This window comes from Scylla paramamosain, chromosome 44 (genome assembly GCF_035594125.1).
Source record: "Scylla paramamosain isolate STU-SP2022 chromosome 44, ASM3559412v1, whole genome shotgun sequence".
NCBI classification, from domain to species: domain Eukaryota; kingdom Metazoa; phylum Arthropoda; class Malacostraca; order Decapoda; family Portunidae; genus Scylla; species Scylla paramamosain.
The window spans coordinates 3,777,515-3,792,058 of NC_087194.1; the positions used below are offsets into that span (position 1 = coordinate 3,777,515).

At 40.6% G+C, this 14,544-nt stretch overlaps 1 protein-coding gene across 1 annotated transcript in view; it reads right to left on the bottom strand.

Moving 5' to 3' along the window:
• LOC135094196 (N-acetylgalactosaminyltransferase 6-like) overlaps positions 1–13,788 on the bottom strand; it is a 16,963-nt gene extending 3,175 nt beyond the window's left edge. The window contains 13 exon segments of the mRNA XM_063994053.1: positions 800–922; positions 1,761–1,886; positions 2,232–2,375; positions 3,020–3,097; positions 3,782–3,922; positions 3,924–4,011; positions 4,832–5,009; positions 5,624–5,812; positions 6,328–6,494; positions 6,983–7,121; positions 8,000–8,090; positions 9,180–9,356; positions 13,652–13,788. Coding sequence (XP_063850123.1) covers positions 800–922; positions 1,761–1,886; positions 2,232–2,375; positions 3,020–3,097; positions 3,782–3,922; positions 3,924–4,011; positions 4,832–5,009; positions 5,624–5,812; positions 6,328–6,494; positions 6,983–7,121; positions 8,000–8,090; positions 9,180–9,299 — 1,584 coding nt within the window. The 5' untranslated portion in view covers positions 9,300–9,356; positions 13,652–13,788.
• Between the last annotated feature and the right edge of the window lie 756 nt (positions 13,789–14,544).

The following is a 14,544-nucleotide window of genomic DNA, read 5'->3' on the forward strand; positions in this document are numbered from 1 at the left end:
TGGTCTGAAATGCACCTTGATATTTCCCCTTTTGATCTGGAAACTAGTCTATGTACCAGGCTGGCAATCCCACACAGGGCAGCCCAGACAAGGCACCACACACACACACACACACACACATCATTCTCTCTTTCTGTTGAATATTTGGCAGGCTCTAGAGGATGTTACTGGAGTTTTCAAAGGTGTTTTCATGATTCTAGTAACAGTTTGACAGGCTGTAGTGGAAGTTACTGGGGTTTTCAAGAATGTTTTCACAATTCTAGTGAGTTTGGCGGGCTGTAGTGGAAGTTATTGGGGTTTTCAAGGGTGTTTTCACAATTCTAGTAACAATTTGACAGGCTGTAGTGGAAATTAGTGGGGTTTTCAAGGGTGTTTTTATGATGCTTTAATTTGGTAGGCTCTAAAGGAAGTTACTGGGGTTTTCAAGGGTGTTTTCATGATTCTAGTGAGTTTTACAACCTGTAGTGGAAGTCACTGGGGTTTTCAAGGGTGTTTTCATGATTCTAATGAGTTTGACAGGCTGTAGTGGAAGTTAGTGGGGTTTTCAAGGGTGTTTTCATAATTCTAGTGACAGTTTGACAGACTGCAGTGGAATTTACTCAAGTTTTCAAGTGCATCCTCACAATTCTGATCATCTAACACACCACCCATAAGAAAAAAACAAAAACAAACCATGAGAACCAGCCTAGTCATCCCTCCAGTGGCCTTTGAAAGCACCACTGACAAGCAAACCGAGTCTTCAAAACCCAAGCCTTACAAACCCTACCAGCCTGACGAAACCAAACCACTTTCTACTTACCACATCGTACTTCCACATTTGGTTGCCGAGCCCTTTGTGGCAGCCGAAGAGAAGCACCGGGGCCCTCTCTCCCTTCAGGTCTGGCACGTCAAAACAGTTGTGGCTCTTTAGGGGTCGCAAGTCCTGTGTGAGGGAAGAGAAGGGTCAAGATTGGCTGGTGATTCTAGGTAGGGTGAGTTAGGTGATGTTAGGGTGAGTTAACCCATGTGGTGGCTAGTAATAGAAATAGAAGTTTAATGTTGACTAGTTAGGTTAAGTTAGGCTAGTTAGGTTAGTTAGGTAGGGTGAGTAGGTTAGGTTAAGTTAGGTTAATTTAGGTTAGGTTAAGTTAGGTTAGGATAGGTTAGGTTAGGTAAGGTTAGGAAGGGTTAGGTAGGATGAGATTAGGTTAGGTTAGGTTAGGTTAGGATAGGTTAGGTTAGGTAGGATTGGGTAGGATGAGGTTAGGTTAGGTTAGGTTAGATAGGTTGAGTTAAGCCTATGTGATGGCTGGTAATGGGAATATAAAGTTAATGTTGGTTTGTTTTGTTAGGGTATGTTAGATTATGTGGTTAGGTTAGGTTAGGTAATTAAGAAGGGAAAATGAGGTTTGAGTTTGGTTAGGTCAGGTTAGTTTAGGTAAAAGAGAAAGAAGGCTTAGGTTAAATAAGATTATGTTAGGTTAGCTTGGGTAAAAGAAACAAATGGTTAGGTTAGGTTATGTTAGGTTAGGTCAGGTTAGGTCATAAAAATAACAGGGCAAGGTTTGAGTTAGGTTAGGTTAGGTAAGAAAAATAAGAGACTAAGGTTTGGTTTGGATTAGGTTAAGTTAGGTTAGATTAAGTTAGGTTACATTAGATTAAGTTAGGTTCAGAGCACAGGGCCACATCCCAGCGGTGGAGACAGTTAGGTTAGATATTAAATTAGGTTAGGTTCACATCAAAGACCCACATCACAGCCCGGGACAGAGGCAGCTGGGTACCTTGTATGCCGTGAGCTGGAACATAAACTGAGAGCTTTGGCCACACTGCCCCAGGGAGTCCAGGCGGTCAAACTGCCCCTTCAGCTTGGAGTCCACACACAGCTTGGGCTCCGCCACACTCTGGATCTGCCCCATCAAGGTCAGGTCAGGTCATGGTAACAATGCACGACAAGTACAGGTTAAAATAATGGTAATAATAATAGCCAGGTAAAATTTTGATAATGAGACAAGAATTACAAATAAAATACAGATATCAAGAAAAAAAGCAAGAATTACAAATGATACAAAAAAGAAACAAGGCAAAATTAAAACTAACAAAAAACAAGAATTAGTAATAAAACACAGAAAAGATTGGCCGATATTTGCAACACCACCACCACCACCACCTCCCACCCTGACTTTCACTCCCTGCCTCCCTCGTGCCCCTCTTTGCTACACTCCCCGCACCAACCCTTCTCCCTTACCACTCACCGTTCCATTGCAGTAGTCAGGGGGCTCCACAAGGGGGTAGTGCTTGGTGAGGTCAAAGGCAATATTTTCCATGAACCACTTGAACGATTTGCACTTGTTCCTCTCCCTGACGGCTAACTGATCGCTGAGGTCACCTGTGCCCACCTGTCAAAGGAACAGGGAATAGAATAGACTCCAGGGGTGGGGGTCCTCAAGTTACGAGAGAGCAGACAGATAGACTAGTTTCCGTGTCAAAAGGGGAAATATTAAGGTGCTTTTCAGACCCTTCCCAGCCTGGACGTGATAAAGTGCACCAATAGATTAGGTTAAGCTATGTATATGTTGAATTATGTTTGTTTTGTGGCATGAATGAAATTTACTGAGTGGACTTCACATACAAAAATAGTAGTAGCAGTAGTAGCAGTAGTAGTAGTAGTAGTAGTAGTAGTAGTAGTAGTAGTAATAGTAGTAGTGTGGTGGTGGCGGTGGCAGTGGTGATGGTGGTAGTAGTAGTAGTAGTAGTAATCTATCACACACACTTCAAAAACACAAGAAAACAAAGGAACTAACAAAAAACAATTTAAATACAACACCATTTACAACACCATTCACTTTACACACCCATACTTAAAACATCACCCCTTACAGACCACAAATACACCTTTTAACACACCATAACCACACACAAGAACACTAAATGGAAGAAGCTGCAGGAAGCCATCAGGCCAACACGTGGCAGTCCCTGTCCACCCACACTCACTCCTACCCACCTCCACCTGTCCCCCTCATCCACCACCTACGGATCTTACCTTTAGCCAGCCAGGTTGTCGCATGTATAAGTATTGTTTGTATTCATCCATCCACACCTCTGCTACCCTGCGATAATTCTGGGGAGGGAAAAAGAGAGAGAGAGGTGAGGCTGTGCTGTCATTGGGGGGGTTGAAAGCAAGAAGGGAAGTATGAAGAGGTGAGGTTGTAGAAAAAAAGGTTAGGTTAGTATTAATTGTAGTAGAAAAAAGGTTAAGTTAGTATCTAATTGTAGCAGAAAAGATTAAGTTAGCATCAAATTGTACCAGAAAAGTATATTAACAGGAATATAAGGTGGTGATCTACATGAGAGAGAGAGAGAGAGAGAGAGAGAGAGAGAGAGAGAGAGAGAGAGAGAGAGAGAGAGAGAGAGAGAGAGAGAGAGAGAGAGAGAGAGAGAGAGAGAGAGAGAGAGAGAGAGAGAGAGAGAGAGAGAGAGAGAGAGAGAGAGAGAGATAAAATCACCCATATTCCTTACAACAAAATAATAAGGAGAATGAAAATGAAAGGAATACATGAACAAAAAAAAAAAAAATAAATAAATAAAGAGAAAGAAAGAAAGAAAAAAAGACAAAGAACATAATAAAAAAAAGACAAAGATTGAAAACACACAAACACACACACACACACGGACCACTCACAACCTTACAGATAAATACGACAAATTAATTTTAAAAAGACGGAACATTACAAACTTCACTCAATCTTATAAAAAAAAAAAAAAATAGTTACACACACACACACACACACACACACAGTCTTACCCTTGCAATAAAGTTTCCCTTGCGTGGGTTGGGGAAGGGGGCAAACTTGCGGTATATGTGCCCTATCCTGGAGCAGGGGGCGTCCAGCATGGTACCGTGACACTGCCAGATCTTGAAGGACAGCTCGTACTGCTCACCCCCCCCAGATGTCCAGGCCAGGGTCATAGCCACCCAGCTCCCAGAAGAACTTGGAGGAGATGGCAAACAGTCCTCCTGCCATTACCGGACTCCTGCAGGTAGTGGAAGGAGGTTAAAAGGGGTTATGAAAGTGTAAGGTTAGTATGACTCCTGAAGGTGGAACAAGTGGAGGAAGAAGGTTAGGAGTCATGGTGGAGGGAGGAAGCTTAGGAGGTACAGTCATCAGTCACTACCAAACTCCTGAAGGTGGAAGAAGTGGAAGAAGGAAGGTCAGAAGGACTTTGAAGGAGGAAGAAGGTAGGTTTCAAGGACTCCTGAAGATGGAAAAGGTTGACAGAGAAAGGTTAGAAGAACTGAAGGTGGAAGAAGTGGAAGAAGATTAGAACTGAAGGTGGAAAAAGTGGAAGAAGATTAGAACTCCTGAAGGTGGAAAAAGTGGAAGAAGGAGGTTAGCAGAACTGAAGATGGAAGAAGTGGAAGAAGGAGGTTAGAAAGACTCCTGAAAGTGGAGAACGTGGAAGAAGAAAGTTAGAAGAACTCCTGAAGGTGAGAAAAGTGGAAAAAGAAGATTAGAACTCCTGAAGGTGGAAAAGTGGAGGAAGATTAGAAGAACTGAAGGTGGAAGAAGAAAGATAAGAAAGAAGATACAGACTCTTCCAATATGCTCTCATCCTCAGCCAGCACAGGGAGTCACTTCCACTACATTAAGTTAGGTTAGGTTTTCTTTTTCACTGTCTCACCTGAAGGACTCTGGGATGTTCTGTAGGTTAGGTTAGATAAAGTAAGGTAAGGTAAAGTTAGGTTAGGTTAAGTTAGATAGGATTAAGTTTAGGTTAGGTAAAGTAAGGTAGTTAAGTTAGGTTAAAGATAAGATAAAGTTAGATTAGGTTACTTTTCTTTTCCCTGTCTCACTTGAAGGGCTCCGGCATGTTCTTCTCATCCTCGGGCAGCACCGGGAGCCGCTTGTAGTAAAACTCCCAGTCGAAGGCCCCTCGCCGCCCCTCGTCCTGCGCCCGGTACTCGAAGGTCTCAAAGTCTATCACATCAATGAAGGGACACACGGCTGTCTTGTAGTCCTGCGCGATGGGGTCTGTGGAGGAAGGGGGGGAGGGCACAGGTTCATTCATATATATGGGATACATAGTGTAGTGTTGGTTGTAGTTTAGATGCTTTAGATAGGAAGACCAGATGCTGTAGCTTAAAAAATAAAGTACAGAAACAAGCTTAAAAATAAATATATGAATAAGTAAATAAAAGAAAAAGTAGGTAAGATTAACCCACACATACCCATCAGAGAAAAAAAAACAATAATGAGAAATATAAAATGAAAAATAACAACACAAAAGAAAAAGAAACACAGAAACAGTCAGGAAAAAATAAATAAATAAGTAAAATAATAAATAAATACAGAAACTAGCTTATTCTGCCAACATACAAATAGTTAAGACTGAGCCTCACAAGCTGAAAAAGAAAGAAAAAAAAAGAAAAAGAATATAGAAACAAGCTAATCCTGCAAAAAAGAAAGAAAATAGTAACACACACATAACCAACAGAAAAAATAAATAAAAATAAATAAAATAATAAACAAAGAATAAACAATAATAAAAAAAAAACACAAAAAGAAGTAGATATACCCACAAATAGGTAAGAATAAGTAAGGTAGTAAATAACAGACAGAATTTTTGTAATATAAAACCAACACACCCAGGAGAGGAGGCAGCCAGTTGGTCGTGCACTCGGTGTGAGAGTCGAGGAAGATAAGCACGTCGGCAGTGGCATGCTTGGCCCCCTCCAGCCTGGCACGGATAAGGCCCCAGCGCTCAGGCAGCCGCACCACCCGGGCGATGGGCAGGTGGGTCGCCAGGTATTCATCCAGTTTTCTGCCCAGGAAATCTGTGTGGGAGTGACAGGTGAGCTCAGGATGTCCTACAGGAAAATGGAAGATGAATTTGAGATGTCCAAGAGGGAATGGTGGGAAAAACTGCATGGAAAAAAAGGGAAATTCAAGAAAAGAATGGTAAACTGGGAAATGGGAGCTGAACTAAGGATATCCTGCAGAGAATGATGGGAAGATTGCATGGAAAAATAGGGAAATTCAAGAAGAGAATGGTAAACAGAGAAATGGGGAGCAGAACAAGGGAAAATAGCAGAAAAAATAGGGAAATTCAAAAAGAAAATGGTAAACAGGGAAATGGGAACTGAACACAGGAAGCCCTATGGGGAACGAGTGATGGGAAAATGGCGGGGAAAAATGGGAAAACTGAAAAGGGAATGATAAACAGGGAAATGGGTCAAGGATAAGCTGGATATTTAAATGGAGATGGGTCAGCGCACACACACACACACACACACACACACACAGACACACACACACACACACACACACACACACACACACACACACACACCTTTAGTACTTGCATCATCCACCAAAATTATCTCCTTCAGCAGGTGTTTGGGGGAGCGATTGTAGGCGGAGACAGCAGTGCGAAGAAGAGTTGTCCAGTGTTCATTGTGGAAGGGCACAACCACTGCGGCTGTCGGAAGGTTTGCCAGGTACAGCTTCTCCTTGCACCTGTTGGGTTCATGCACTCACTGACCAGGCCTTAAACTCAACAATTCTATACTCTCTGTCTGTCTGTCTCTCTCACTACAACTATTTTGAAAGGCCACAGACAAAATCAGCCAGGTTCTCAAGAGTGTTTCTCCTGTTAGTAATGTAGAAATCTTGTTAATCTGTCACTAGAACCTTAAAAACACCTTTAAAACCTGTGTCACTTTACCATGACTGTATTGAAAAGCCACAGACAAGATCAGCTGAATTCTCAAGGGACAAAAACAGCTAAAGAAGACTCATACATGACCCCAACCCTTCACTCTAAGAAAACAGGCAAAGGAGAGGAAGAATAAGAGGAAGAAGAAGCAGTAGGAAGATGCAAAGGACATAAAAACAACTGGGGGGGGGGACTCACACGTGACGCCAACCACTCGCTCTCGGAAAACGGCCAAAGGAAAGGAAGAGGAGGAGAAAAAAGAGAACAAAATAACAAATACGCTTCTTACTTCGGATGTCGAATGTCCTTTAGCGAACGGTTGAGTGCTATCTCATCTGACAGCCTGGCGTTGAATCCGTTAACCTTGTACAGGTCATCCTTCTCCCTGTCAAGGCTGGCAGGGAGTGAGGCAGCAATACCCATCTCTCCTGCAATACACCTGGCTGTGTATACTCCCCTCGTACACCTTACCCCTTTGTTTGTATTGAGGTAATACAGCAGGTTTTCAAGTTACATGAGTTTTTTTTTGGGAAAGTATAAGGTTTTGAAAGTTTAGAAGGACAGGTTATAAAGATTAAGAAAGATGAAAAGGAAAACTGAAAAAAAAAAAAGGATAAATAATAGATGGGAAATTATGGAAATGACGATGAAATGTTGATGAAAATGAAGATGAAAATTTTGAAAGAGAAATAAAAGTGAAATTTTACAAAAAAAAAATGAAGATAAAAATTTTGACCTCCCCTAAAAAAAAAAAAGATAAACAAGAACAAAAATAATGAAGACAATAAAAAAACTAAAACAAAAAGAAAAAATCCTAACAATGACCAAAAAAAAAAGAAAAAACTAAAATGAAAAAAAAAATAATAATAATAACCATCATATCACCATCATCATCATCGTCATCATAATAATAATAATAATAATAATAATAATAATAATAATAATAATAATAATAATAATAATAATAATAATAACAACAACAACATAACAGTGCGTAGTGTAGTGGTTAGCACACTCGGCTCACAACCAAGAAGGCCCAGGTTTGAATCCCAAGCGCGGTGAGGCAAATGGGCGAGCCTCTTAATGTGTAGCCCCTGTTCACCTAGCAGCAAGTAGGTACAGGATGTAACCAGAGGGTCTGTGACCTCGCTGTCCCGGTGTGTGGTGTGTCAGTGGTCTCAGTCCTACCCAAAGATCGGTCACTATGAGCTCTGAGCTCTTTCTGTACGGGAACAGCTGGCTGGGTGACCAGCAGACAACCATAGGTGAATCACACACACACACACACACACACACACACACTCACCTGGGCCCTTCTGTCTGCTTTCCACCCGCAGGTAATCATGGTCATGGTAATCTTTCTTCCTCTCTCCTCTAACCACTACTACCCCCTCCTCCTGTAACAGTGGATAGGGTCATTAACTCTCTCTCTCTCTCTCTCTCTCTCTCTCTCTCTCTCTCTCTCTCTCTCTCTCTCTCTCTCTCTCTCTCTCTCTCTCTCTCTCATTTTAATTCCAGTCTTTCAATTTTTCTGTATTTTATTTATTTTTACTTACTTTATGTTACATTAGGTCACATTAGGTTAAATTAGGTTAAGTTAGGTCAGGTTAGGCTATGTTATGTTTAGGTTATCTCTCTCTCTCTCCCTCTCTCTGTGTGTGTGTGTGTGTGTGTGTGTGTGTGTGTGTGTGTGTGTGTGTGTGTGTGTGTGTGTGTGTGTGTGTGTGTGTGTGTGTGTGTGTGTGTGTCTTTCATATTACATCATAACTCTTTAATACAAAGCATCATTTTTCAGATTACAGGCAATAGATGTGTATGTGTATATATGAGGATTTATATTTACAATTCATACAAACCATGAATGTTATATTATAATTGTAGTTTGTAGTTTCCCTTATTCCAAGGAAACGGGCAGAAGAGAAGAGAGGATAGAGAGAGAAATGACATGTAGACAAATGATAGAATTACAAAGGATGGGAGGCACAGAGGAACATGTGAGGAAAATGGGCAAAGGAGAACAAGATGATGAAAAGATGAAGAAGGAAAGAAGAGAAGATGCAAGTGACAAAAAACAACAAGAGAAAACTTAGGAAACAGCTAGAAGAAGAAGAAGAAGAAGAAGAAGAAGAAGAAGAAGAAGAAGAAGAAGAAGAAGAAGAAGAAGAAGAAGAAGAAGAAGAAGAAGAAGAAGAAGAAGAAGAAGAAGAAGAAGAAGAAGAAGAAGAAGAAGAAGAAGAAGAAGAAGAAGAAGAAGAAGAAGAAGAAGAAGAAGAAGAAGAAGAAGAAGAAGAAGAAGAAGAAGAAGAAGAAGAAGAAGAAGACAGGAAGATACGAGTGACAAAAACAACTGGAGGAAACTTGGAAAACAGCTAAAGAAGAGGAAGAAGAAGAAGAAGAAGAAGAGGAAGAGACAGGAAAATGAAAGTAACAAAAACAAGTGAAGGAAACTCAGCAAAAGAGGAAGAAAGTAGCAATCTTATCCTCACCTCCCTCTTCACCAGGTCCCTGAGGGGTGTCGGAGACGAGGCCAGGATGACAAGGAGTGCCAGGATCCCCAGTGCCAGCAGCTTGCCCTGGTGCCGCACCCACAGTCGCCTCAGCCTCATGGTGCCACTGCCAACACTGCAGTTCCCGTCACACCGTCAAGCAGCCAACACCTGTCACTGATAAGGAGATAAGGTACGTGTGAACTGGCGCTTATCTTGCATGGCAGTGATCTAACCTAATATAACTCAACCTAACCTGACATAACTTAACCTAACCTGATATAACTTAACCTAACTTAACCTAACCTGACATAACCTAACATAACCTGATATAACCTAATATAAACCTAATCTAATATAACCTAACCTAAGTTGACCCTAACCTGACCAAACTGAACATAACATAACATAATTTGACCTAACCTAACATATACTAAGTAAAGAAAAAGAAAAAAAAAACAGAAAATGGAAAGACTGAAACAAGAGAGAGAGAGAGAGAGAGAGAGAGAGAGAGAGAGAGAGAGAGAGAGAGAGAGAGAGAGAGAGAGAGAGAGAGAGAGAGAGAGAGAGAGAGAGAGAGAGAGAATGTGGCAAACTTGACTCATAAACATACGCACATACACGATACACAAGTGTTCACCTGGCTTGTTGGCTGTGGTCGGGGGGAGGCAGGATAAAAGGTAAAGAGGAACAGGTGCAGATGTTATCACAGGTGTTGTACAGGTGAAATGACAGCCATGGGAAAAAATAACAGGAATAAAGATATGCATTAGATTAAGTTAGGTATTTATGTTGATACACACACCTATGTATAAGAAAATATTGCATACTGATATATATTTCATGTTATTTTTTGTAGTAGTAGTAGTAGTAGTAGTAGTAGTAGTAGTTATGCGGTTTTAATAATTCATATTTCAAGATTTATATTATTTTTCATAATCTTACTTTTTTTCTCAATATTTTTTTCTTGTTTCTTCCTTTCAAGATTAATATTACTTTTCTTAATTTCATTCATCTTTTTCAATATTTTTTTCTTGCTTCTTCCCCTCATGATTAATATTATCTTTTATAACCTCACTCATGTTAAATATTAGCTGGCATCCTACAGGGTCAGTGTCCCATAGGGTTAGCATCCTACAGGGTTAGTCTCACAGGGTTCAAAGGTTATGTTAGGTTTGATGACAGGAAGTAAATATTAACTGTAAAATTGAATAAAAACATTGGCATCTCACAGGGTCAGTGTCCCACAGGGTAAGTGTCTTGCAGGGCTTGAGTCCCTCATGATTTCATTCTCTTTCTAACCGATACACGGTTCCTTGATGACACACAACACAGGAATATTCTCGTTCCACAGCTACCTCGGAACACTTTACTGGCTATATATTGGAAACTCTATTCTCATAATCCATTTTCATTTTAGTAAATGTTTTATGCAGAGTTTGTAATGATGTGAATTGTTCCCTGCCATAGTGAAGGGGTTGAAGATTGGGTTGAGTTAATATACAATAATGGGCAGTAAATATTGACAATGAAATTAAATAAAAACATGGATTCTGCAAGGCCAGCGTCCCACATGTTAGGTTAAGTCACTTGATAATGGGCTGTAAATATTGACCATAAAATTAAAACCACATTACTTAAGACACACAGCTTCCCTGGAATCATTGGAAAAAAAAAAAAAAAAAAAGCACATATGAAATAACAACCTTAAATAATTCTAGGTTGGGTTAGTTTAAGTTAAGGTAGGGTAGGTAGGTTTGGTTAAGTTAGGTTAGGACAGGGTAGATAGGTTCAGTTAAGTTAGCTTGGATCTGATTAGGGTAACTTAGCTTTGATTAAGTTTGAATAGGTAAGTTTTGGTAAAGTTACATTTGAATAGGTTGTTAGGTTAGATTAGAAGTTAGATTTGATTAGGGTAGGTTAGCTTTGGTTGTTTGGATAGGTTAGGATAGGTACCTTTGGTAAAAGTATGTTAGGATAAGTTTGTTAAGGTTAAGTTTGGTTAGGTTAGATTTGATTAGCATAGGTTTGGTTTGGTTATGTTAGGATAGGTTCAGATTGGTAAAGTTTGGCCGAAGTTGATTAGTTTAGGTCCATCATTGGCAGATTGGTGTATTCCTAATATTTACCCCTATGCTGACCTATCCACACGTGAGCGAGCCCCAGACTGCTGTGCTTCTTACCCATCACACCCGGTAATGCGCTAATTACCACCTAATTTAGCATTTTGAATCTCGCAAGATATTTGAATATACTGATACTCACCTATATATGGCCCACGTCAGCCGGGAAACGCCATACAACAAGTAGCCAGGTGAGGGCAGGTGAGAGAGAGCGACCGAGCGAGCTGGCTGCCGCACCTGTCACCTCCCCCATACAAGAGTAACCTATCCCTGTCTTTTGATTACCAAGCCCTCCCCACGATGAAATGCTTGTGGTCCCCTGGTGGAATTAAATGCAAGGGTGAGGGCAAGGGAGGGTTCTGGTACTTAGGGTGTGTCAGCAGGAAGCTTCACCAGTGGTTTATTAAAGTTTTGTCATCTGGCGAGTGTTGGTACTTTTTTGTGTTTACGTGTGGCGGTGGCGGTGGTTACGTCTGCCTTGGTCCTTCCCTTCCCCTCCCCCTTCACCCCCTTCAGTTGCTGCTAATTCATACACAATAAACCGTCTTTTGATCCGTTTATTTTTTTATTTATTTTAATAGATAAAACATAAAAAAAGTACAAAATACAATAAAAAATAAACAGCTCACTCCTTCCCGGCTGCAGACGTCACAGCTACCTATGCGGTAATTGCACAGACGACCGTGTACATGTTAACACACACACACACACACACACAACAGTGGTAAAGGTAGTCTACAGACAGCTGTGCAATTGTTAATACACACACACACACACACACACACACACACACACACACACACACACACACCGTAGTGTTAAGGGTAGCCTACACACAGCCGTGCAATTGTTAACACACACACACAGTAGTGTTAAGGGTAGCCTACAAACGGCTGTGCCATTGTTCACACACACACACACACACACACACACACACTGTACTGTTAAGGGCACAGACAGGCGTGCAATTGTTTAAACACACACACACACACACACATTAGTGTTAATGGTACAGACGGCTGTGCAAATGTTAACACACACACACACACACACACACACACACACACACGCAGTAGTGTTAAGGACACAAACGGCCGTGCAATTGTTAACACACACACACACATTATTAGGCCCTCGTTACACTGCTGCTGCCCGGCAGACCACGGCTGATATAAATAGAATCCTCCTGGGAAACACAGGAAATTAAGTTAATATTTCACATTTTCTTGTTTTTCCTTCTCCTCCATCCCTTCCTTCTCCTTCCTCCTCGTTATTTCTCCTTTCTTTCTCCTACTCCCAAGTCTGAAAACACCTGGAAAACAGAGGAAATTACGCTAGACGTTGGTGGAGGGGGACAGGAGGGGAGGGAGCATAGGGAGGTAACGGATCTCGGTCCTCTGATGACGTCACGATTTGAAAATACGTACGTTGATTCATTTTGAAATTGACCCCTCGAAAAAATAGAGCTAGGCCGGAATGCCTTATAAATTCTAACTGGCCATGCCCTTTAACTAATACTGGAAATATAAAACCATTTCCGACTTGACTAGTAATAAAGACATTTTAAAAGAACTAAATGAAAAAATGTTGGAACATGAGCACGATAAAAACAGATTCTAAAGTGCATAAATCTGAGTTACTAGGAATGGAAAATACTTTAAAAAATCCGAACTATTTTTGCAAATAATAAAAATTTACCCACAAGCTGAAATAAAGAAACAAAAAAATAAAAAATGTCAGTTTTTCGACTTTTAACATGCCTATAAATCACTCTAAAAGTCCACACATTTAACTGAACAGGAATCACACACACTTTAAGAACCATGAACGATTTTTAGAAGCTATAAAATCTTAACTAGCGATCGAAATAAAAAAAAATTGTATGACGATATGTAAAATATTGCCGAAAAATCAACACTTATCTACACTGAAATAATCTCATAATCAACATATTTTCCTTAACACGCACATGAGAAACACTTGAAACATCACTAAATATTTTTAGAAACCATAACGTCTTACTTAAAACCCAAAATAAATAAGTTAAGAAAATATAAAATAATATTGGAACCGGGCCAGACTGTAACAAACCATCATGGCGGCCAGGGGGAGTTCAGCTGAAAACAAAGATGGCCGTCACTCCTCCCCGCTTATTATTTAGGTTATTCATCTACTTTCTGAGTTAATTTCGGCTCTGTGTGTCTCTTCCCTGCCTGTGTGTGTGTGTATGTGTGTGTGTGTGTGTGTGTGGACATGGACCTAACGCAGCCAAACCCAAAGTACAATAATCCCTAAGATATTAACCAACACAACCTATCTAATCTTATCACATATGTATACCGTACTTACAAGGCCTGCCACACTCCAGACGCTAAGCAGACTGCGGTAATATGCCGTGAACTGTATCGCTGTATTGTCTTGCAAACGTAATATTGCTTTAAAATATTTTCAGTAATAGTGTTTACCCTCCGTCCGCTCACCGTGACACCTAAGCACAAACTGAATCGCGCTTTATTTTTCCCGTGTTCCCGCGCCGTGACGTGCAGTGTTACCATTGGCCAGGCACGCAGAGGTTAAAAATGACTGGCGGGTGTTATAGGCACGTCATGGCCTGCAGCGTGCATAGAGAGCTCCACACTTACTCTGCTATAAACACACACACACACAGAGAGAGAGAGAGAGAATCATTCCCTAGACACCAGTATATTCAGTTAATTAAATCACCTGAATTGCGTGGGTGATATTAACATTAAAGCATCTTACATACTCCCCCCCTTCCTTCTTCCCTCAAAATACCTGAAAAAATGAGGGCAGGGGGGAAAGGAAACATTAAACACACTTGTCCCTAGGAAATACCTCAGGGGAAGTGGGGGCGGGCAGGCGGCGGCGTGGTAATGATAAATAGATAAAAAAAAGTTAATTTCAGGCTTCACTAACCACAATATTTATGCTATCCTTTCCTAACCATATTTCTTGTATTCTGTCCATATTTAAGCCTTCCCTGTCACATTTCATTGGGTATGCATGTTCATAAAGGCTTGATAAATTAATTTCTGACTTCACGAACCACAATATTTAATCTCTCCTTTCTTAATCTTATTTCTTGTATTCTGTCCATATTTAAGCCTTCCATGTCACATTTCATTGGGTATACATGTACATAAATAAACGCAATATGTATTTCAAGGTGGGTATGGCATAACTTTAAAATACAGGCAGCGTGAATACTTACACGCTGTCAG